Below are 25,169 nucleotides of genomic sequence, written 5' to 3' on the forward strand. Positions count from 1 at the left end.
AACCCAGACAAGGAGACAACCAAACACGCAAGCAATCCACAAAGAAACACTGCACCATTTTTTCCACATGATTATATTATCGAAATAAAGAAACCTCAGAGCAGCTAATATTCAGGAAAAGCAACCTACTTAATAAACAAATCACTTTAAAAATTAAAGACCCTCGCCATTAAATGATCAGCTGAATGTATTTTGTTTTAATACGTTGAGAGGATAACATTTATTAACTACACAAATATAAAACACTCTAGTTGGGTTTTGTTTCCTGAAAAGCAGGCAACCCAAGTCCCCAGTTACACCAACTCTTCCTGAAGCAGTTGGTTTTCTTCTATGCACACAACAGTTTTGCTCAAGTCAGACATTCCAAGCCACTGAACACACAATCAATAACCCATGACAGCCTCATTGCCTACAAGTGGCTATACTACACTGCTACATTTCTCAGCCGGAAAACCACACTGACATACTGTTGCTGCTGCCAGGCTGGGCATTCCATCTCGCTGTCAGAATCAGATTGCAGATTCAGCCTCCACAGTATTACACTGAACATTACTAGGTGAATTTTTTGGAAAGTTGTGGCTGCTCTGTACACACTTTGGCACAGAAGAGCGTTCTCACAAGAAGTGGTAAGGGGGTGTGTCTGTATTTAGTTGCCTGAAGGCAGTTTTTACTTGCTACAAACGTCCAGGCAAGTGTATAACTGAAGTCTGCATAAGAAGAAATTGATCAGTGTCATAATCTTGGCTTCTGCTACATGTTTTTCAAGTTCGCATATTGGGAACAATTCTGCATCTCATCCTCCTTTTACAGCAAATAGGAAAAGGAAGGAGAATGCATTAGCCTCTCTTCCCTCTTTTCTCCAGTCATGTTGGGAAAGTTTTAAATGCAGCATGCAGTTTTAAAAGCATGGTGAATCTTCACTCAAACTAATAATAGGATATGATATAACACATATCTAGAGAACAGAAGATGAAGAGTATAGTTGTGTGGCATTCAGGTTAGACGCACCATGGTAGTTCATGTTACTGTTACCCTGAACATCCTTTTATCAACACACATTTTGATAAGATGAGTCACAAAAAACCTTTAGAGATGTTTCTGCATAAAGGTTATTCAGCTTATTTCAAATGGAGAGCATCAATTGATCATAGCATAATACAGAAGAAACTTATGACATGTTTCTAAAGCACAGAGCTAAATAAAAGGCAATTTCAATGAGCATGAAATAAGCTGAGGGTGTACTATTGGCACCATATAGGTTCAGAATAATAAGTTTGTTTAAATTTGATGCTCCCCCAAAAGGAGATGCACTTAAAAAGCCCCCCCCCCCAAAAAAAAAAACCCAATACATTTATCCATGTAATATTCCATGCACTGGAGAAACAATATGGCATCCGGAATGGAAACACCTGACTAAACATCAGTCAGGGTTTTCTTCTACCGTTTGGTCCTATCATCTTCCATCAGGTAGATGGAGATTGGAATGGCAGGGCTCGGTCCTCCTCCTGGAGGTGTGGGGCCAGGGGGTCCTCAGACCCTAAAAAGTCTGAAAAACCCTGGATGAACATCTGGAGAGATCTATCTGCAATGTCAGATTGAATGGGAAGAGGCATTTACATCGCCCAGTTATGGACAACCTGCTACAACTTTCTCTTTCACCTTTTCTTATAAATCTCTGAGATGCCCATGGCTGTGGGTTTGTCAGATTTATGGTTTTTTATTTTTAACCTTTGCTTATTTTCTGCAATCTTCTATTTTTGAATCTTCCTATGGACTTTGTTAGAGAGTTCAGCATTCCAATGCTATCAGCTTTCAGTTTTGCTTTGGAGAGCCCTTTTAAAATGTTTGAGATTACAGCAACTGCTTACTTTATCTTGATCTTTAACCTAAGCGTAATTCGTCGGAGATGATTATGGATTTTGTACTTTCTGAGAACCCCCCTTGAACTTTTCAGCAAACATGTATGGCGTTTGCAACAGAGAAGTGAAATGATGAGGAAGATTGGCTTGGAGAGAAAAACAGCTTTTTTTGTGGATCTGTTTTTTATTCTGCAATGCCACATATCTACATATTTATCTGGCTCATGTCTTACTTATAAAGACATCTTATTTATTTATTATTTCTCTTTGTAAACTGCCCTGAGCCATTTTTGGAAGGGCGGTATAGAAATCAAAATAATAACAATAATTAATAATAATAATTAATAATAATAATTAATAATAATAATAATTAATAATAATAATAATTAATAATAATAATAATTAATAATAATAATAATTAATAATAATAATAATTAATAATAAAGTCATAATTGGAAAGATCTAGCTTACCTGCGTCTTGGGAGGATTTGTTCGGCAGGATTCTGAAAGATCTTCCTTGAATTTATAATCTCTTCTGTTTGCATGGCTGACAAAGTGTTTTATGGCTGGACAATAATCTTCCTATTACCAACTATTTGAAGCTCGGTTTGGGGAAATGAAAGTGACTGGAGAGAATTTCGGCAGTGGAAAAGGAGGACTGTCCTTCCATGTTCTGCCTTTATTTTTTTGAATCAGGACTGGGTTTTTTGTCTTTTGTAGTTTAATACCACTGATGGAATTTCCATTTAATTGCAGCTAATGTCAATTAGCATTCTGTATCGGGATTTTGATTTTACTTTGAAGAATTTCTAACCTTGTTACTCAGCTGAGTTAGAGTGATGATTTATTATTCTGATGTTGTGGTTATAACCGTGGTACTTCTTGTTAAGTATAGGGAGGGGAAATTGATATGGGGGGGACTGTTAAGTGGTGTTTCACTTTAAGATAATTTAAGAAGATTTCACAAAAAGGGGTTTTTTTAAGTATTTTAAACTTATTTAAAAGTTTATTTGCTTTAGCTGTATGTCTTTTGGGTTTGTTATATTAGAACTACTCAGCTTTTGGATAGGTAGTCACAGTGAGATTCACACGAAAGGATTCTAACTGAAGAAATTTTACTTTATAGAAACTTGATAACCTTGTTTCCCAAGCATAGAAGTTAAAATTCTGGCATTGTTTAGTCTCTCCCTTAATGAGAGAGTGTCCTTGGACATTGTTTTCAAGATTTCATATTAACCCTTTGTTATGTGAGCTAGCTGAGATATTTACCAAATTTTATGTCTTTGTGCTGGGATAAATGAAAAGCCCAGTATTGTTTGGTGGTGTATTTATCAGTATTTTATTTCTCTTTGCTGGTATATTTTTTACACAATGGAATTATTTTTTTTCTTTCACTTTTTCCCTCTGAGCTTGTTTTTCTTTCTCTCTCTTTCTCTCCTTTTGAGGTCTCCTTTCTTTTCTTGTGGTCCTTTTTGAGATATGGGATTTACTTAGGGTTTCATATATAGGTTTTAACTTTGAGTATAATTAAACATGTCTTATTAATTGTATTTCTATGTATTCCCTGTGTTAATCCCTTTCCCCCCTCTTTTAATCATGGAGATTTAGGGAACTCTATATAGGGGTTTAGCATGGAAATAACCTACTCGGAACTGAGACTTTTTATGATATACCTGAATGTTCTAACGACTTTAGGAATTGTCACATACCTTTATGGAAGCAGCGATAATTTATGTGACTAATTTAGGGTTACATATCTAGGTCTTAACTCTGAGTATAATTAAATATTATACCTCATTAATTGGCTCTCCAATTAGGGGGTTCTATATAAGGTTTAAAAACTGACAACAACCTAATCAGGAATTGGGATGTTGCAGGTTAAACACGACATTTTAATGACTTAAGGAATTGCCACATATATTGTCCTTTGGGGTTTTTTAGGTTTCTTTCTTTCCTTCTTTTGGAAGAAATGAGATATACTAAGAATGGGGAAATTTGAGAAGAGTGGCTCTTTAGAAATAACCTTTAGAAATATGTGACTGTAATATTGATAATATTTTTAAACTTAAGGAATAAGATTATTGGCTTTATTTTATCATATGATATTATAGCTTTAAAAAGACTACGTATCAAGGTATTCTATCTGGAAAGTTCAGTGTTTGATTTTTTGGTATTCTTAAATCTTGGCTTGATCATTTCTGAACAACTAATTGAAGTTAGCTTTAGTTTCTAATTGAAATCGAATTTCAACTTTTCAGAAATATATACCTTTCTCATTCCCATTTTCCCCCCCAGTATCACTCTTTATTTTCATTTCCCCCTATGGGCTTCTATGGGCCATTATGAAAATGCTATAATGGTTACTATTGACTGAACTGCTTGTTGTGATGCAAACAGTTAGACGGAAATTGAGAAGGATTACATGTATGTATGGGGAGAGATCTTGGTGTCATAGCTTGATTGCCTATTCTCCCAGTGGTGAGTTATAAAGACCAATTTTGGCTGAAGTTAGTTTACCTCTTCATGAAAGAATATATTTCCATTTATCTCTCCGGCTTTTTGTTTGTTAAATGAAGAGGAGGATTGCTGAAGGTTTGACTGATTTTTGTCAGTTACTTTATTATGATGTTTTGTATACCTGTATGGGACAAGATGGGAATTTTGATTACAAAATATTGCTGGATATGTGGTTTTGTATTTACAATATATACACCTTTTCTTTATGGCAGAACTAGGGTTTTAATGTTTTCATCTTCTTCTCCATTGAATATTCTTGTCCTGAATCGTTCGATTAAGTCCAGGGGGAGTGTTCTGTGTGAGGTTTAAGGTTCACTTTTTCTCTGACGATTAGATTTAGCTGTTTAGCTGTACCCTCTTTTTCTTACAGATTATCTTTATTCATTTAAGTATGCTTAAATATTATTACTCTGTGTGTGTGTGTGTGTGTGTGTGTGTTTGCTTTCTTTTCTGTGGATAACTCTTTTTTCTTATTCATGTATGACTATGGCAATCTCAGACACGTAACCAGTTCTATTTCTATTACTAATAAAAGCAAAAATTCTTGCCAAATTTTTTAAAGTAATATTCCATGCGCTGTACATTACCGTATTTTACGGACTATAAGACGCTACAGACTATAGGACGCACCTTAATTTTAATCCAGTTTTTCAGGGTTTTAACATATTAAACTGTTATCAACTGTACCGAAAAGTCCTGCTACCGGTAGCGCCAGGAAAGGACTCTCAGCCTTGCTTCAGTTTGTTCTCCTTTCTTCTTGCCTCAGATAAGTCCTCTTTCAATTGCTGCTACTCCACTCCTTGTTTTCTCTTCAACCTGCTTCTGACTCTATTAAAAAAACAACAACACCTCTTTCGTTTCCCAGCTCTCCGCTCCTCACCAGTATGCACATACCAGATGAGGGAGCTCTGCTTTCTTAATTCTTTTCACTTTCTTCACTCCTGCTAGCTCCAGGAAAGGACTTTCAGCCTTGCTTCAGTTTGTTCTCCTCGCCTCAGATAAGTCCTCTTTCAATTGTTGGTACTCCACTCCTTGTTTTCTCTTCAACCTGCTTCTGACTCTATTTAAAAAAAACACACCACCCTCTTTCGTTTTCCAGCGCTCTGCTTCTCATCAGTATGCACATACCAGAGGAGGGAGCGGCTACCACTTCGGCTTTCTTAATTCTTTACACTTTCTTCAGCTGAATATGCTTGCAGAAAGTAAAACAGAAAGCTGAAAACAATGGTGTTGCTGGTGGTGATGTAATTGCACGATCGGGGAATCCACAGGGTGAGCTGGAGCGGCAGTCCCCAGGCTGCACAGAGTTAATAGCATCATTTAGCATTGTTTGCTGGGGGATACCCCCCCCCTCGGGCAGGCTTGCGAGTAAAAGACGCACCTGAATTTTGGTGGCTATTTTTCGAGTGAAAAAATGCGTCTTATAGTCCGTAAAATACGGTATCACATTTAGATTTAGCTGATGATGACTGAGCATTTAACGTCAGCATACCAGGAATCCATAGCACAGGATTACCAAAACAAGTATGCACTTATTATATGCAGACACTAGCAACCCAGTTTATACATTATTTTGAGTATGTAGTAATTTTTTTTAATGCACATTTAAAACAGAGCTCCCCAATAATGATATGACAGAAAATTATTGCAAAGGCATTTACTGTATTCAGGCAAGCAACCTGACTCAGGCAGTATCTAGAAGCCTGGTAGTGTTCTGTGACACCTTCAGTGCGGAAGCACAAAGGCTTCCTGGATCAACAAAAATGGAATTCACCATACCAGCTGAATAGCATTTCATAAAAGTACACATAAAATGCAAGGGACTAGTAGGATACTACTGGCATAGGATTTCTAAAATCGATTGTTAAAAACCTAAGCCATGTGATCAAAACGATAAAATCAAAAGCCATAGATCAAAACAACAATTGTTAAAGGCAAAAAAAAGCAACACTTATTTCCCAGACTATATTCAAGTGGCAAAGCAATAGCCAAACTAATCTACAGAAGTAGAAGTATACATGTAATTTTTCCTACCCAGACATAAATTCTGCATAATAAGAACATTAAGCAGATCGAGGAAGACCATCGGGAAACCTTTCTTTCTATTCATATTCTAACCACCACCCTTTCCCAAGCCACTCTGATCATAGCCTCATTTTAAAAACAAGTGCTATACTTGCCTAACAGAATATTAAACCTAAAGAAAAATGTCTCCCTCAACAATCAATTCAGATATTCTTCCCATTAATTACGTGGATGGTATGGTCATACTTTTTTTGGTTGCAGTTAGTTTACAGCTGACACCCCCCCTCAAGGAAAACATCCACAGTTCTTTCCCTGTCTATATAAAATAATTTGGTTGCAACTCATTGCAAAACAGAGTTGCTGCTGCTCTTTTGAAGGGCGCATATATCTCAAGACATTTTCAGGAATAAAACTAAACAATTTCACCCAACAATTGTTTTGTGCACAAGTCAAGTTTCACAAAACTGACCAGGTTCTTACAGGTTTACACTGTCTATACTAGTTTTCTAGTTAACAGGCTACACAGCAACAGCAGCAAAGTCATAAATCATCAGATGCAAGGACTCATGGCTGCCTAGAAGTCATGCCCATTGCCCTGAAAGGGCTCAGGTGGTTACTTACTGGCAAGGCTAATGGGAGTCTCCCGTTAATTGGGAGTCTCCCGTTAATCACCAATTAACAGAAGGGCCGCTGAGTTTGATGGGAAGCATAGAAAATTCCATTTTTCTTCCAACTTCACTGCCCACCTGCATATACCATGACCACTCAACACTCTCCAGAACTTAACTGAGGCCATTGCTGCCTCAGTTAGGGACAGGCTTGTTTTTCCAAACTTGATACTTCCCCCTTTCCTCTGAACCAAACATAATCATAAAGGGGAAGGGGGTGGGTAATGGGGTTATATCTCTTCCTTTCAAGAAGCTGGAATTCCAATTCCCATTATAGAACCATTGCTTCCCCCCATGCTACCCTCACTTTCTAATGCTGAACAGGCTGCCTTCCACTGCAGTTTTGTCAATAAGCAAGTGTTTTACTTTCCCCCAATACTAATAACAACAACTGTCAGTCATTCACAGATATAGGAGAAACTAAGGGCACATATCCATGACACAACTAGGGTAGGTGCCCATGCCCCTAAACATTGGATAGGGGCTAAATCTAGGGTTAAAGGCAGGATTTGCTTAATCTCTGCTATGCCCCAAGTGGCAGCCTCTTTATTTTGTCCCACAGAACACAATATGACTCATAAAGCACTGAAAACTCAGCCAGTTCCTATTTCTATAGCCCCACTCCCATCACTTCATACTCATAGCACAAGAGTTCCCAGTCTTGCATCCCCAGATATTGTTGGACTATAACTCTCATCATCTCCACCACAATGGCTTTTCTGCTATAGTTATGCACAAACCGGTCTTGCTTCAATATTTGAGGCAGCATGATGAGCCGCTGCCCTCCCATCTCCCAGCTTTCTACCTATGCCTCTGGTGCACAGAGTGCAAAGTAAAGTTGTGCCGTCAAGTTGGTGTCAACTCCTGGCAACCACAGAGCCCTGTTGTTTTCTTTGGTAGAATACAGGAGTTGTTTACCATTGCCTCCTCCTGCGCAGTATGAGATGATGCCTTTCAGCATCTTCCTGTATCGCTGCTGCCCAATATAGGTGTTTACCATAGTCTGGGAAACATACCAGCAGGGATTCGAAATACAATCTCTCACTCCCTAAGCAAGTTACTTCCCCGCAGTGTACCACACGGTAAATTCCTCCTACCCGGACACTCCCGACTCCCCTTGCTCCTTTAATTCTCTTTACCTTTCACTGCCATCCTCATCCTGCTCCTCCTTTCCATTCAGGTCTTGCCCTCCTTTTTCTGAAAAGAGGGGGCAAAGACATTTGAGAGGCAACTAGACACAATCGCAAGGAGGTGGTTTGAGGACTAGTGGGCTCAGGTGCAGCAGTGGATTGGTGGAGGCAGCCAGTCTACCACCTGAGGGAACAGACTTACCCAGCCTCATTAGTGGGCCAGCTGTACTCACAGAATACCCATCATTAGGACAGCTGAAGTGGTGGGGGGGGGGAGACTGCTTGCATATTGCTTATTGTAATAACGCATTTCACTATCAGTAGAAGCTAGGCCATTTAGAGTCAGACATAGAAAGCAGATTTTGCCATTACCACAACCATAGGTGGATTACTGCAGAGGCAATAGTCTACAGAGGTGAGTCCTGGGAGAGAGGCAGATCTTGAGGTGGGGGGGGGAGTTTTTCTTTTCTGTTTTTAACTTTATAACTTTTTATTTGAAAAAACTTTAAAACAGGCAGCTGGGGGCAGCGAGAGTTTAAGCCTCTTGCCACCCCACTGCTGCAGTTAGGAGGGTAGGGGTGGAAAGGATGAAGCCCCCCCTTTTTTACTTATAAACGCTGCCATAGTGGCGGGCAGCCAGTGACAGCCACACAGCGGCTGCTGAGAAGAGGGGGGACAAGAGGCAAGTCCCTCCTTTTACATTAAAATGCCCCCGGGAATAGAGGAGACTGGCCTGGGAGGGTTGTGGTGGGAGAGGAAGTTTCCCCCATATCGTTTTACCTTAAGCAGCTGAGATGCAGCTTTCCTGAATGAACAGCAAGGGAGAACTCCTGCCAGCTCCCCTCCTCCCTCTCAAATGAGTGCACGCCCCGCTCCTGAAGCAGCCCAGCATGCAGCTTTACTTCATTTCTTCCCAACAGAATGAATAGCAACCATTTATTTATGCAGAAGAAGAAACAAACAGGGATGGAAACTAAACCTCGACTGCTACTGCCTGTTGCCACTAGTATTGCACCTGCTCTCTTCTTCAAAGAGCTACCTTCTATTTTAATTGGCCATGCAATCACAAGAGAACCCAGGATTTGCTGCATATGTCTCCCATATGGCATTCAACATAGACTACTGGTGAGCAGAGACCTGGTTCTTAGACTCTGGTTCCAAGGTGAAGATAACTCATTCTACAGTCAGCAGTGGGAACAAATGCAAAGTTAGGCTTTGGTGAATTTGTGATTTAGGCTAGTGTTCACAGAGACCAAAAATCTGCTGAAGGAAAACAGAATGGTAGGGATGTGCACAAACTGGTTAAGAACATAAGAACAGCCCTGCTGGATCAGGCCCAAGGCCCATCTAGTCCAGCATCCTGTTTCGCACAGTGGCCCACCAGATGCCGCTAGAAGCCACAGGCAGGAATTGAGGGCGTGTCCTCTGTCCTGCCTTTACTCCCCTGCAACTGGTACTCAGAGGCATCCTGCCTGAGGCTAGAGGTGGCCTACAGCCCTCTGACTGGTAGCCATTGATAGACCTCTCCTCCATGAAGTTATCCAAACCCATCTTAAAGCCATCCTGGTTGTTGGCTGTCACCACATCCTGTGGCAGAGAGTTCCACAAGTGGATCACACGTTGTGTGAAAAAGTACTTCCGTTTGTTGGTCCTAGACCTCCTGGCAATCAGTTTCATGGACTGACCCCTGGTTCTAGTGTTGTGTGTGAGAGAAAAGAATTTCTTTCCCTTTTCCTTCCCTTTTACAGACCTCCGAAATGGGTTTGAAATTCTGGCAGTTTGGTAGGTTCAAAGATATAGGGGGATAGCTTTAAGGAATGGGGCGAGTGCTCTCCCCCACCATGTTCCCCCCACCAGCACTGTGTTTAAAAATGGTCCCATGGTGTGGCACATCACGATCAAACACACCACACACACTGACCAAGTACTTCTGGTCCGATGTGCACTGGGGTGGCAAGGAGGTACGCTGCTGCCCCGTGGGACCGTTTTTTAACACAGCGCCGGCAGGGGAAACGCAGTAGGTGGGGGTAAGAGCACCTTAACGCTATCCGTGAACATCCCTATAGAATGGGGCTGCTTGCTTCTTCACATGTGATTAATTCTCTGCACAGTTTATAATCCAGCTCAAGAAGTTGTTACAAGATCCCACCTTCTCACATCTGACCATGTATGTACACAAAACTTGTTGTATCAATTCTCCCATTTAAAAGAATGGACCATTCTGCACAGACACTGGAGAGGCAAGTATCATTGAGAGAGCAGAAGAAAAGTAATTCCCTGTTCTAGGCACACACTGAAAACCATTTAACCAAGGTTTGTTATTCTTGGACCCCGCTTTCCTAGCGTATTATTCAGTTAGGATGGTGAAAAGGTGGATTCCACCCACACACCAATGCATGCTTAGTTAGGGCTGAACAGGGGCGTAGCTATAATTGAGCAAAAGGGTTCAAAGAACACAGCCCCCCATCTCCTGAGGGCCCTCCAGCTCCATCCCTCCCTATTTTCTTCATTGTCTCCCTCATTCTGGGGGGCCGCCAGAGAGAGGGATGAACACGGCCCCCTCTCCCCTAGCTACACCCCTGGGGCTGAAGCATGCATGGGAGGTTCAGGGTGGCTGGGAATCCACTCTTTCACCACCCTAGCTGTACATGGGGGGGGGGGGGCGTTAATTAAAAGCGCTTACAGCTGATCCCAAGTAAGTGGCCCTCTGCGTATGCCTAGAACAGGGGATTATTTTGTTTTCTAATTCTCCCCGTCTCTCTCCCCAACCAGTCCACCTTCTTTATGCACTCTCTTTAATCTGTGCAGGAGAATCCTTCCTCCTCCTCCTCTTCCTCAACGTGAGGGTTTCCCATTCCCCTCCATGCCGGAGATCATCAGGATAAACCCGCAGGAGAGAGAAGACTCGGAGAAGGTTATCCCGGATTAATTAGTGCGGAGTAGCAAGCTCCAGCGGGATAATATTGGGTCTGCGCTGCGGTGACGAATTGCCAGGAGAAGCAGGCAGCCCCGGAGCCAATGAACTCACCTGCAGACGGTGATGAGGTTCCGCCTCTCGACGGTCGCGTTGCGGGAATGGATGCTTCTCCTCCGAGAGGAGGCATTGAGTCCTCCCAGGCTGAACGACGCCATCGCTCCGCGGAGGGCAAGGCAGGTGCCCGAAGGTCCGACGGCGCCTTTGTTCCAGCGGACCGGGACGCCGCTGCCGCTTTCCCGGCTGCCTCCGTTGCTGCTTCTGCGTCAGGGAGTGGCTGGGGAGAAAACCCCACAGCGGCGCCCCTGGGCGCAGAGCCCCCCAGCAGGTGGGGGACACCACAGTCCCCACTGCGGGGGTGGCTCCGCCGCTCCCCTCTCTCGCTCCCAGCCCCTCAGCAGCTGAATCGCGGCTGCTGCTCAGAAACCACCTCAGCAGCAGCAGCAGCCGCGACTGCAGAGCACCGGCTTTGCCAGCCAATCAGAAGGCACAGGAGGCAAGGTGGGGCGGGGCGGGCCTTCGCCGAGGATGCGCTTCTGAGGCGGGGCGCGCGCGTGCTCCTAATGGAAGCAACTGTCACCGGGCGCGTGGCGCGGGCGGGAGCGGCGGTCTCGTCTTGTGGTCCTCGCGACCGCGGGAGGGGGTGTGGGCGGTGGAGGGACCAGAGGAAAGAAGGGAGGAGGCTCGTGAGGCGGATCTCCGCTCTCGTCGCACCCAGTTTCTCTCTCACTTGCGTCGCTTGTCGTTTGCAAAAACACACACACACGCCTTTATTCCCGAGTCACTTGCCCAGAATGATTCCAGAGAGGCAGCACCGCTGTGAGTGTATTCATCCAGCTGCAAACGTGCACGAGAGCCTGCGTATGTCTCGTGGCACCGTAGATCCCAACTTGGGTCGATTGTGGCAGAAGCTTTTCGTGGGCTGGATGCATGGATTTGCATCAGAAGCAGGGCGGGAGAGAGGGACGACGGAGCGCAAATTAAAAACTGTGTGTACCAAAGGCCATGGGTTGCAGAAGGCACACACAGTCCCCAGGCACAAAATAGGAATAAAGGATCAATCCTGGAAGTTTCAGTGATTGACCAAAGGCTGTAATTCTGTAAACAAAGCCCCACACTCTTTTATGCCCATTTGCGTGTGTGTTTGAAAAAGCCCCACTGTTCCATGCTTTGGTGTGAATAGACAGTGTAAAAGATCGGGGGAAATGAACTGTTTGTTTGCTTCTGGTATTTCACAGCTTTTTTGTACTCCTGTTGATAACTTTGTCTCTATATGTGAGCAAATACACGCACGCACACACACACACCCCTACCTGCTGGCCACTGAGGGTAACACTTCACGCATCTGATGGTGTGCTTTCCAGTCCACAGAAGCATATCCCACAATGAACCAGTTTTTACGATGCCACAAGGAAAAAGGTGCCTCTTTTTTTAACAGTTTACCTTTTCACATATTGGGCTGTCTCAGGGCAACTGATTCTGCAGTGGGCCTTGTAGCAATGGCAAGACACGCACTGCACAGCCTATCACAAAGCCAATGTAGGACAAGGGGGGGAAATTCCTACTTGGCCCCCTGAAGCAGCCTACTAGCCCTGCACTAAAGAATGGAGAGTGAGCAGGTGCTGAGTTGAAAAATACTGAAGTGGAGAGGTGGGCTTTGGCTGTTAAGTATCCTGCCAAGTCTTGCTTTGCCTCTTCGTTGGCCACATTGCATGAGGCTGTGCAGCCAGCCCTTGACATTTGACAGCCCCTCCATCCTCACCCATGCAAAATTTCCCCACTATTGTGAGGGTGACCACCATTTATGATTCAATTTGTCTGTAATAGAAATTTGAAGTTATATGAGTGAGAATGCTTGTTTGTAGGGATGTGCACGATCCGGAGCAGTCCAGACTGGCACTGAAGGGGGGCCTTCCTTTTAGGGCGGGGAGGGCTTGCTTACCCCTCCTGCCCCTTTGCCCCTGCCAGAGGCCGTATTTAACAGAGTAACGGGGGCGCTGGAAACCAGCCGCCCCCGCCCCCGCCCCGAGCGGATTAGAGGAACTACCACTGCTGCCGCTGTCGCCCGCCCGCCAGCCCTCCCTCCCAGCTGCCCCCCCCGCCCGCCCGCCCGAGTCCTCACCCGATGGCTGCTTTAACCAAAGAGAGGAGCTCACGAACAGAGCTCCTCTCGCTTTGAAATCCTGCAGGCGAGTGAAGGAGGCAGGCTTTGCGCGCGCGCATGCGCGCACCACAAATCACGCTGATCGCCGGAGGCCCGGTCTACCCGGCCTTTTCCCGGCGGGTAGACCGGGCCTCCGGCGATCAGCGTGCTTTGTGGTGCGCGCATGCGCGCGCGCAAAGCCTGCCTCCTTCACTCGCCTGCAGGATTTCAAAGCGAGAGGAGCTCTGTTCGTGAACTCCTCTCTTTGGTTAAAGCAGCCATCGGGTGAGGACTCGGGCGGGCGGGCGGGCGGGGGGGCAGCTGGGAGGGAGGGCTGGCGGGCGGGCGACAGCGGCAGCAGTGGTAGTTCCTCTAATCCGCTCGGGGCGGGGGCGGCGGGGGCGGCTGGTTTCCAGCGCCCCCGTTACTCTGTTAAATACGGCCTCTGGCAGGGGCAAAGAGGCAGGAGGGATAAGCAAGTCCTCCCGCCCTTAAAGAAATACCCCTCACCCGGACCCAAACCAGCCCGGTCCCGAACCGGTCCGGCAGTTTGGCCATTCTTTAGAATGGCCTCCGGACCGGTTCGGACACACCCCTACTTGTTTGAATATCACATGCCTCTTCCACTATATTTAACGTAAGCCTCTCTTCTGCTTTATATTCCACATTGACAGTGTTCAAATCTTCACATAACAGCACAATGCTATGCAATGTTAGGCATATCTAAACCCATTTTTTAAAATGGGCTTAGGTGTGGCTAATGCTGTCTAGGATTTGGATGCATATAATGCAAGAGGCTTTTAAAGATGAAAGCCTCCCATATGGAAACACTTTATCTGGTCATGGGTGAAAATAGTTTTCATGCTCCAAAGCTATGAGTCCTCAGGATATGTTCACACATGAGGCTTACAGAGTAAGTCTGTTACCATGAAGTAAGCCCATGAGTCAGTGGCAAATAAGTATGTCTAGAATTACAGCCTTTGATCAATCACTGAAACCTCCAGGATGAACCTTTATTCCTATTTTGTGCCTTTTGCCTATCTAAATGTTGCAATATATGAAGTTCTCAAATTATGAATATCTATAACTACCAACCAGCCATGAAACTTACTGCCATTTTAATGGGGAAATGCTGTTCGGCTGACAACCAGTTCTTACTTTTTGAAAATTCCAGGAATTACAGCCTGATCCTATGCATGTTTAGTCTCCAAAGTTCAATAAACATAGGAACATAGGAAGCTGCTGTATACTGAGTCAGACCATTGGTCCATCTAGCTCATTATTGTCTTCACAGACTGGCAGTGGCTACTCCAAGGTTTCAGGCAGGAATCTCTCTCAGCCCCATCTTGGAGAAGCCAGGGAAGGAACTTGGAGCCTAGATGCTCTTCCCAGAGTGGCTCCATCCCCTGAGGGGAATATCTTACAGTGCTCACACTTCTAGTCTCCCATTCATATGCAACCAAGGTGGACCCTGATTAGCTAAGGGGATAAGTCACGCTTGCTACCACAAGACCAGCTCTCCTCTCTCTCTCCTCTCTCTAAAGTATACACCCAAGTAAGTGTGCAAAGGACTACAACCTTGGGGCCAAACAACTGGTTACATTAAGCCTGTCATCAACAGTTGGACTTAAAATGGGAATTCGCTCTTCCTCCCCCCCCCCAAAAAAAGAGTTGTCATGGGGGAAGGGCAATGTGATTTGGGATCATAGGCACATGAGGATGGATAATGTAATACTTTGTCCCCTACTTTGCCCCTTTGTCTTCCCCTTTGTCTTTCCACCAAAGATCACATCATCGAAGAAGCCAGCCTCCAAAGTGGCTATTTGCAGCAAATAGCTCCTTAGAGAGCAAAATAGCCACTTCAAGAGGTGTATTGTTTTGTTTTGTTGTCTTGCAGTTAACACAATAATGTACTTTGTGTTCATTCCTTTTCATTGCCACAAGATGGCCTCCTTTAGTTAAATAATGTGCTTGTGTAGCTTAGAATCTTGATATGGAGCCTTGCTTTGCTTGGCTAAGAAAAAGCAAGGCTTTATAGTGTATCAATGAGGGGGGCTATTCACATGCACAGCAGCTCCCACCAGCAAGCCCACTTAATTCCCCCCATTCTTAAAGGAGTGCTCTGCTAACCCCATTGTTTTGATCGGCATCTATGAGGAGACCCCCAACCAGGAGGCTACAACAAGCCTACCAGAATCAGGGGGCTCCCCAGAACGCACTAGCATGGGGCATTCTGAGACTTCCAGGGGCCAAGTGGCCCCCAATTCCCGCTGCCCCAACTGGCTCCGTGATGGAGCCAGTAATCATGTGGGCAGCCAATCTGGCCACCCAGGGTGAGCTGCCTGCTCATCTGCGGGGAGAGCAGGTCCCTGCAGAGCACTCTTAGCCTCTCCACACTGCTCATGTGGACAGCCTTAGTGAGTATTTGTTTTAAATAGAAGATTTCTGTCCAGTTCAGAACAGCATTCCTATATGGCCTATGGCAACAGCAATAAAAATGTATCAGTTGATTTAGATGGCCAGTGGTTCAAGCCCTTAACTAGGCTAAAAGTTTGTAGTGGGGTGAGGGGAGGCATCAAAAAAAGTAGAGGAGCAAATACAAAAAAATCTTCCACGTGTAAGCTTACACAGGATGAGAAAACTGATAGCTGCTGAACTATGAGGACGTTTGCACCAGTGAAAATCCCCCTTTGGCCCTTTCCTTTTCCTGAGTTAAAAACCAACTCGGGGAGGCTTATAAAAAAGAAAAGACTTTTTAAAAAACAGTTTTATTCAGTTACTGCAGACTGCTTTTGTCTGAGGCTTTCTAGCTTTCTTAGATACAGTTAAGAATACTTAGTAGATTGCAAAAATAGGTTGTCTTAGGCACCTTTAAATTTTTATAGAGGCTTTTGTAACACCTTAGGTAGGATGGGTGTAGGCTAGTGATTCTTATTTCAATTACATTGCAGGTAAACTATAATAAAACAGTATCAGGAATATGCAAAACACACACACAAAGAGAAATATAACAAACTATTCCCTATGCTGAATTCCTTTTTCCATGAACTCACCCAATTTCTGAGGATAACCAAGCTTCCTGCAATCCTTTCTTTTAAGGATCTGCCGAGTTATTCCATGAGAGAAACCTCCATGCTGGCTTCGACCATGAAACTCCATTGCCCCTCACTAAGCCTTTCTGCACGCACTTCTCTCCAACAAAGAATCCCTTTCTTGTTCCCAGAATTCCGCACAATCACTCTCTAGGTCCCACTCACCAGGTATACTGATTGGCTGCCCTGGAGTTCACCAGCATGTCAGTCAAGACAAGGGTTCAATCTCTTTAGCGGGAGGGGAGGCTGATCACTACAACCTCTAATGGTAATTTTGAACAGAGTTAATGCCAATGCCATTAAGTTCCACGGGTTTCAGAGAAACATGCCTCCATTGAGAGGCACAACATGGCTAAAGTAGGCCCTGTGACAAGAAGAGAAGATCCCTGCCTCCTTCTCCCCCACCATGCCTGTGTCTGTACTGCAGAAGAACTGTATTAATAGAGTGAAAAACAAAGTATTCTCAGCATACCCTTTCTCTAGCTCCTATGCAAAGAATATCACACACTCTTCACACTCTGATCAGGAGCCAGCAGCTCGCCACTTAGTCAGGGTGGCAGGAGGGGAAAGTGAAAAGCGGGCTGTGTCCCAGCCAGCAGAGGACCCCCTCCCTCATGGTTGCAGGGATATGCTTTGTGAACTTTGTGTTTAAAAGCAGTATATAAATATTCTAAATACATAAATAATATCCAGATAAAGATGAACTACAGCTAGAGTGTACAAGCAAGGAAATTTGCAATATATTGTGACAAAAACAAAAGGTTAGAAGTCTCAGTGATTACTAGAGATTGACACATTATGGTAGTATCTGTGTTTACAACCAGATTCCAAGCATGTGTCCCTGGAAGTAAGTTCAATGGAGCAGTTTTCAAGTAAACAGGATTGAACCCTAAGCTTGGTTCCAGTATATTGAAACACTGGTTGACATAAGGTTCCTTGCTCACTTGCTCCCAATTTTAAGTATCTTGTTCATCAGGCCACAGTTCTTGAAGTGCCTCCCTAAAGAATTATTTGTAGTAGTTCAATAGAATTCTATAGAATTATAGTGTAATGATTAGAGTATTGGACTGGGGGAGACCTGGATTCAAATTCCCATTCAGCCATGGAACTCACTGGGTGACTTGGGGCCTGTCACTTCTCTCTAAGCTTAACCTACTTTGCAGGGATGTTGTGAGGCTAAACATATCCATGTACACTGCTCTGAGCTCCTTGGAGGAAGAGTGGGATATACATTTAATAAATAAACAAGATTCTGTGGCTGTGATAGGGAACTGGATTCTTTGTGCTAATCAACTAGCCCATGTTTTTGTGTATTTCTTGAGTGGCCTGGAAAAGAAGAGTTGGCAAACCACTCTCCGAGTCATTCCATTATGAGTTATCTGTTCAGTTATGTTAGATGATGGTACTGGAGTCCAGTGCTGAAATTCATTATTATCTTTGAATGCATTTTCTTCCCTGATGTTTTCTCACTAGACTCGAAACCCTGACCTTTTCTTTGATTTGATTTTTCTTTTCTTTCCCTTTTCTTTGATTTCCCTGACCTCAGACATGAATAAGACCAACTGATTTATATTTGTCCTGCCTTGGTTACCCATGAGGGGGACCAGACAGATTTTTCACTCATTTAGAGATGCTCATTGTGGTGCAGTTTAAAAACTCTGCATTACTGAACAGAAAAAATGCTCGTGCAAGAGTTTCCTCTGGTGGTCACAATGTTTTTTGCAAGTCATGTGGAAGTAAGCTAGGCCTCTCCAATCAACATAGTTCATTTTGATATTATTATATATAATGACAGCTGCTTCTGCTGTCATCATGCATCCATTAGGAAACTAGTGCAACGAGGATGTTAAAAGTCAGTTGTCAGGAACAATCTAATTTTAATCTTATTTTGAAATGAAAGTATTTTCTTGCCACATCCATAGAAACAAGCTTTAAAAATGCTATAACTTCAAGATATCAGCTTGAAGGAGTAGCACAGTTTTTAAGTTACATTTTTGCAGTACTAGTGCTTCACTTATAGGACTGCTGTGCTATGCATGGCACTTTAACAATTGCACAGGAGCAAGAAGTCCTCCAGCCATGGCTTCCCCCACCTATGTTTTGCTGTTTTATTGCAGAGTCCTGTGAGCTATTGCAGATGAGAGGGAAGGTTCCACATATGAGGAGAGAAGTATGAACTTTTCCTAAGTTGTACCTGCATGCCTTTTAACAGCTTTGTAGCAGCAAAGACATTCATAATCTCCAGGCTGTGTCTTGGTAACCCTGCAAGTGGTTTTAAATTGATGGAATTGGCAATGCACAAGAAGCCCCCTTTGAAGGAAACATCATTGAAACATTGGGTGCATCGCCCAAGTCTGGAGAATAGTCAAGATGCCATTATCATCAGATCTTAGCAATCAATGGAATAAAATACAGAAGACAAAAGAGAGCCTCACAGCCATTTAATAATATTCAGTCAAGCCAACAAGTAGCAGATATCTGGAATCAGAACTTTATCAGCTATGATAAAGCAAGTAAATGAGAGACAAACCTGGTAATGGAATTAAAGAAAGAAATGAAGGCTCAAGAGAGAAAGAAACTGGCTGAGCTAGGAGACAAGTCTGGATATATCAACATCCACCTAAACACGGTTTCCTGGTAGAAAGAGCTCCATCCTGAGACCCCTTTTTTTTAATTGTTGGTTGGTTGCAGCACCTTCTGAGAAACTGGCATAATCAATGTAATTACTGAATGCTCATACAGGCTGAGGCCAAACCCTAGGAAAAAGCAGAACAAGCTAATCATAAAGTGTGTGTGTGCCAGAGCAAAAGAGGAAGTAAGAACAGGCCCCTTTAAATTTCAGAACTTAATTGAAATCTTGGCTAGAACAGATAATCTTAAATCATTTGTTGATGTGTTAACATAATTAAGAATCAGATATTATGTGTATGGGGGGTGTTCCCTTTTCATGTAATGGTTAGGAGACAAGAGAAAACATGAACAGACCTACCTACAGAAAGGTCATACTCTGTTGGAGGTATTGGTGCTGTCAACTCCAAATATCAGATGGGTATCTCCTCCCATCCTTTCAAGTTTTCTGATAGTTCCCATAGCAGACCTATTAAGTGCTTATCAGCAAGCTTTCTGCAAGGCTCATTTGAACATACACAAAACTTCCTAATCACAGCAGGTTACACAGACAGACTGGTGTGTATAGTGTTTCCAGATAACAATGGTTCATTTCTTTAGCAGTAGGTTCAAAGCCTAAGACATCACAGAATTTCTTAGTGGCAGGAAACAGTTTTTGATGGTTGTACAAAGAATTACCAGACATCCTGAGTTGTGTGGGATGTCCTGTTTTTGGTGTTATGAGAGGGTTGGGTTAGAAATATAGTTGTGCGCTGTAAATGATACACTATGCATAATACCCCTGCTAACTTGGCAAAGAGTCGCCTTTTAATGTGGTGGTTCTCTTTATTTAGTAGGGGGAGAGTAACTGGCCCTATCCACCCCAGCACAGTAGCTCCAGTGACTGTTGCTGGTGTCTATTTTATGTTTCTTTTTAGATTGTGAGCACTTTGGGGACAGGGATACATCTTATTTATTTGTTGTTTCTCTGTGTAAACCGCCCTGAGCTATTTTTGGAAGGGCAGTATAGAAATCAATCAGACAAACAAACAAACAAACAAATAAAAGACCAGTTCACACATCCAGTTTAACTGAAGTAAAGGTAAAGTGTACTGCCAAGTCGATTTTGACTCCTGGTGCCCACAGAGCGCTGTGGTTTTCTTTGGTAGAATAGAGGAGGAGTTTACCATTGCCTCCTCCCGTGCAGTGTGAGATGATGCCTTTCAGCATCTTCCTATATTGCTGCTGCCCAATATAGTACCAGCAAGGATTTGAACTGGCAACCTTCTGCTTGTTAGTCAAGCATTTCCCCGCTGCACAGCTTAAGGTATACTTGAATTTAAACAGATTCAGTCCCACAGATACCTTCCAAAAACAAGCATCATGTTTAACAAAGAATGGCTTTGGGAATTATGAGCCAGCCCGGAATGGATGATGTGCATGGATAATGTGCACATCTACATTTCAGATTTCTATGAAATCCACAAAGAAAGTTGCTGTTTTATCCTCTGATGAGTTTTATGAGCATCAGATATGAGTACAGTCCATGTATCTCTCCAAAGAAGAGAGGAGCAACTTTCCTCTTTGGATGTGACATGAAAAGTGTGCAAATCAGATGCATCACTCATGCAATGACTTTCATATTGGAAACTTACAGAAACAAATGAACTTTTTTGTAATCTCTTTGTATACCTGTGCAAACATTTCCCAGTGGGAGAATACACATTTAATGAAATAGGTTTTTTAGGTATTTTCTTTCTGTGTTTCCATTTCACTGAAAGTATATAGTTTCCAACATGGTTCACTTTTGACTAGTTACCAGCTGCTAAAAGGTACAAATGGTGATCAATTCACTTTGAAATATATCTATCTATCTATCTATCTATTTATTTATCCATCCAGTTATATTCTCTTTCAGTCCAAATAAAGGTCCCAAAGATAACTAACAAAAACTCGAAATACAAACCAATTAAAGGAATAAAGAAAACAGATTTCTGTACATGTGTGCTAGATGTGTCTGAAGTATATAAAGAAAAAAAGTGATACTGTTGTATGCTAAACTTAACAGTAAATTGTGACTGGGGGTGATGGGAGTTGTAGTTCAACAACAGCTGGAGAGTCAAAGTTGTTGCCTATCCCTGTGCTAGCTTTTGAATAATTCAGACTGGATCACAAGTAAGAAAACTGTAATTAAACTTTACTTTAAAGCTTACATAAGAACAGAAAACTTAGCAGAGGTTGGAACTGAGCAATATGCTGCAGAGAGAAGAGTCTGTAATGCATCACCATTAATTTATCTCCCGTATCTAAGCAACATCCCTCCCTCTCTCCAGGACTTAACTATATGCAAGGTAATGGATAACCCTTTGCTTTCCGAGTGGAAATAATTTCCTGTTCTTGCTGTTCCAACAGGAGTTATTTAGGGATGCTAAGGGAAACAGGCTTAGGAAGGAATGTGGGACAGCTGGCAATATACTGAGAGGCATAAGCCAAAGGAAAGGAGAGACATATGAGACTGATATGTGAAGGAAGACAGAAGAAAGAGGGCATTTAGAAAAGGAGTGGTTAGGGGGGAAAGATGGCTAGACTAAAGTAAAGGTAAAGTGTGCCGTTGAGTCGGTGTCGACTCCTGGCAACCACAGAGCCCTGTGGTTTTCTTTGGTAGAATATAGGAGAGGTTTACCATTGCCATCTCCCGTACTGTATGAGATGATGCCTTTCAGCATCTTCCTGTATTGCTGCTGCCCGATATAGGTGTTTCCCATAGTCTGGGAAACATAACAGCGGGGATACAAACTGGCAGCCTCTGACTTGCTAGTCAAGTCATTCCCCGCTGCACCCTAAAGAAGCTATAATACAAGATAAGTCAATGTGTCGGTGATGCATGTGCATATGAACTCCAACTATCAACAAAAAGACCACTTGTTGTGCAAAAGAAAAAGGAAAACTAAAAGCTGGTAAACATAAAAACATAAGATATTTTGGTGTAACAGAGCATCCTCAGTTAAATAAACAAATGAACACAGTTGAAAACCTCCTCCGTTCCCCAGCTGTTAAATTCCTTAGACATGATAACACTCTGTTCCAGGGTTTCTTAACCTTGGGCCCCCAGGTGTTGTTCAACTACAACTCCCATCATCCCCAGATATGGACTTTGTGTCTGAGGATGATGGGAGTTGTAGTCCAAGAACATCTGGGGGCCCAAGGTTAAGAAACCCTGCTCTGTTCCATGACTAGCAGAGAGATAATGAGCGAGGGAGAAGAGAGAGAGAAAGAAAAGGTTAATCACCTGATTCTTTGTAGAGGCTAATAAACTTTATGGCATCGGCCAACAAGAGTACAATAATAATACAGGAGTTTCTATGCTGTTGGCAGGATAAGGGATGAAGAGACAGGAATGTTGTGTAAGCAGGTTAAAAGACAGGATGGCTATTGGCTAAAGGATGAGAACTCCTGAGATGGGAACAACACGACCTGAGAAGCTGGGTCTGAGGAAACATAGAATAATGGAAGCTTGAGAATTGAGAGGCCAAAGGGGTGCATTATGTAAGGCATGAGGCCTACCCTCGGGATACTAAATGCTTTTATCTGATGGTAGGTCAGAGGAAAACAGGCAAGAGCATCATAGAGCAGAGGCAGACAACCTACAGCTGTTGCTGATCTACAACTTACTCCACCCCCAGCTATAATAAATTTCTACTGGAGAGCCCAGGTTGCCTAACATGTAGTATTGTACTTTGAAAAGCCAGGGACATTGGCTTGTCAGGTGTTCCACAAAAGAGAAAATTCTGCCAGGTGTGACTTTTCCCATCATTGCAGTACTATGATGAAGAGAACAGAACCTGGAGAAATTCCCCATTTATACAACTATTAGATGTGCAGAAGATCCTTTCAAGAGCTGGATGAAGAAATCTCTACATGGCCAGAGAGCCCAAGAGGAGGGAATGAGACACTGAATTCTAAACATAACCCTTCACTAGAGAAAGTGGAAGGAATGTCTGGGTTGGATTGCTTCCCAGCAAAGCACAGCAAATAGAAGCTAAGGAATAGAGAGCTGAAGGAAGGTAATTAGAGTAGGACTGACACTATTTTTAATTGGACTGGTTCCTATGCCTTTAATAGCAGCCTGTGACACAGAAATGGAGCAGGTGACATGTTTTCCTCATGTTATCTCCATGCCAGGAAATGATGAAAGTTCAACAAAAAGGCAGCAATCCTAGGACAAGGTATAGTAGATAATTGCCTGAAAAAATGAGAACCAGAGGAATGTTCCTTCTCTCTGTGTTTTAAAGAAACAATTGAAAAACTCACCTTTTTAGTTAGGTTTTCTAAATTTTTATTCTTTGTTCCAGTAAGTTTTTAATCTGTAAATTTGATATTAACTGGTACTTAACTGTATTTTTAAGCTAATTTTTACTAATTTTGTGTTATCTTTGTGAGCTGCCCAGAACAGTATCGTACTGTTGGGGGAGGATGTGAATATTTAAAATAAAAGAGGAACACTAGAACCAGGGGTCATCCCATGAAACTGATTGCCAGGAAACTTAGGACTGACAAAAGGAAATACTTTTTCACACACAGTGCATAATTCATCTATGGAATTATAGCCACAGCTACAGGATATGGTGATGACCACCAGCTTGGATGGCTTTAAGTGTGGCTTAGACAAATTCATGGAAGACAGGTCTGTCAAAGGTGACTAGTCCTGATAGTTATAAGGTATATGTTCTGAGGCAGGATGCCTCCAAATACCAGTTGCAGAGGAGTGGCCACAGGAGATGGAGCATACCTTCATCTCTTGGTAGTGTGGCTCCCGGCTTCCCAAAGCATCTGGTGGGCTGTGCCATGGTGTGAAACAGGATGCCGGACTAGGCAGGTCATGAGTCTGATCCAGCAAGACTGTTATTAAGAAAGGCAAATGAAAGAGCCTTAAGGAAAAGGAATTAGGAGTCCTATTCAGACAATATACATAGGAATACGGATACATGGAGAAGGAGAGGGAAAGGAATTACACTTGTGATCCCAAATCCAGCCCCCCTGTATCCACCTAAAGCTGTGAATAGAACGTATGTGCAGTAAATGTCCTCTGTCCACAGTTCTGGGAATGAGGTGAGATCTGGGGGCATGATTCCATTGTGTATTAGATCCTTAAAAAAAAAAAAAAGATCTAGTTTATTACATGTGAGAAAACATTTTTTAAAATGTCCTCTTATCTGAAGCAGTATTGTCCAGAATTATACCATCTCTGTTTATTACCTCATTCTGAGTCATGAACGATGCTCTTCTATTAGCCTCACCTCTCACCAAAGATGGAGTCATCATCTCATCGTGACTGAGGGTTTGGCAAGCCTTCATGGGAAAAAAATGATTTTTTTTTTAATAGTCTCTGAAATGCTGTAACCTTTCTGCAAGTCTCCATTGCCCTAATATGGTATACAGATGATACTGTTCTTGATGAATCTTAGCAATCAATGTGACCGAAAGTAGTGGTCTCTTGCAGACATTTGGAATAAGTTATTTAAAATGTTGTTGATAAAAGACTTCATATAGGTCTGATTTCTCATTTACAAAAGCATATCATATAGAGGGTATTTATTACCTTCCTGATCAAAGGTTAGTGTACAGTGTATAGGTCAAGTCCATAAGGTTTCCAAGTGAACTGAATCATTTTAGTTGTTTGGGGAAAAACACTGGCTATGAGATAACAAAGTTATCGAGTAACTACACTTTGACTAGTCAGAAAAGTAGTAAAAAGCATTGATTTTTCTTTTCTTTTTTAGCCTACTTTCCTTAAGGAAAACAAGCTTATGAGATCACTTAGCATTCTTTGTACATGTCCCGGCCTGTGTGTCCGTGTGTATGTGTATGTGTATGTGTATGTCCCCACCTATCAACTTCACAATGCCTGGACCTATATGAACCAAGCCTGGTACAGTTGTAGGACACCTCAATGGGGTAGTTTGTAATGATGTCATCCACCTTGATTCAAGAGAGCAGATGCATGAATGCTTGAGGTGCAAGTGGGCTAACTTGTGAGGATGTTAATTATCAATTAAGACTATAGTGAAAGGAAAGTAGGCAGATTAGTTCTTACCAGAGTAATTTGTTTGGTCATCCTTTCCATTCTCTTTCTAGTACAGATTTCTATCTTGTA

General features: G+C 42.9%; 2 protein-coding genes across 12 annotated transcripts in view; one reads left to right on the forward strand and one right to left on the reverse strand.

Annotated features, from left to right (window-relative positions):
* Nucleotides 1-11,658, reverse strand: part of RUNDC3B (RUN domain containing 3B) — a 98,485-nt gene extending 86,827 nt beyond the window's left edge. Inside the window, exons 1-2 of one of the 6 annotated variants that reach the window (XM_053262059.1) lie at nucleotides 11,228-11,658; nucleotides 8,209-8,266 (exon numbers count right to left, since the gene is read on the reverse strand). In XM_053262059.1, the coding sequence (XP_053118034.1) occupies nucleotides 8,209-8,266; nucleotides 11,228-11,303 (134 nt within the window). In that variant the 5' untranslated portion in view covers nucleotides 11,304-11,658. Of the gene's footprint in view, nucleotides 1-5,270; nucleotides 5,417-8,208; nucleotides 8,267-11,227 lie in introns of those variants that run through there. The other 5 variants (XM_053262057.1, XM_053262060.1, XM_053262058.1 and 2 more) reach the window with 5 other exon arrangements.
* Nucleotides 11,659-22,750: 11,092 nt separating this feature from the next.
* Nucleotides 22,751-25,169, forward strand: part of ABCB1 (ATP binding cassette subfamily B member 1) — an 81,359-nt gene continuing 78,940 nt past the window's right edge. For 3 of the 6 annotated variants that reach the window (XM_053263952.1, XM_053263950.1, XM_053263955.1), the window contains exon 1: nucleotides 22,753-23,241. The gene's annotated coding sequence lies outside the window, so the exon portion shown is untranslated. Of the gene's footprint in view, nucleotides 23,242-25,169 lie in introns of all 6 variants that reach the window. The other 3 variants (XM_053263953.1, XM_053263954.1, XR_008310225.1) reach the window with 2 other exon arrangements.

This window comes from Hemicordylus capensis, chromosome 6 (genome assembly GCF_027244095.1).
Source record: "Hemicordylus capensis ecotype Gifberg chromosome 6, rHemCap1.1.pri, whole genome shotgun sequence".
Classification (NCBI taxonomy): Eukaryota; Metazoa; Chordata; class Lepidosauria; order Squamata; family Cordylidae; genus Hemicordylus; species Hemicordylus capensis.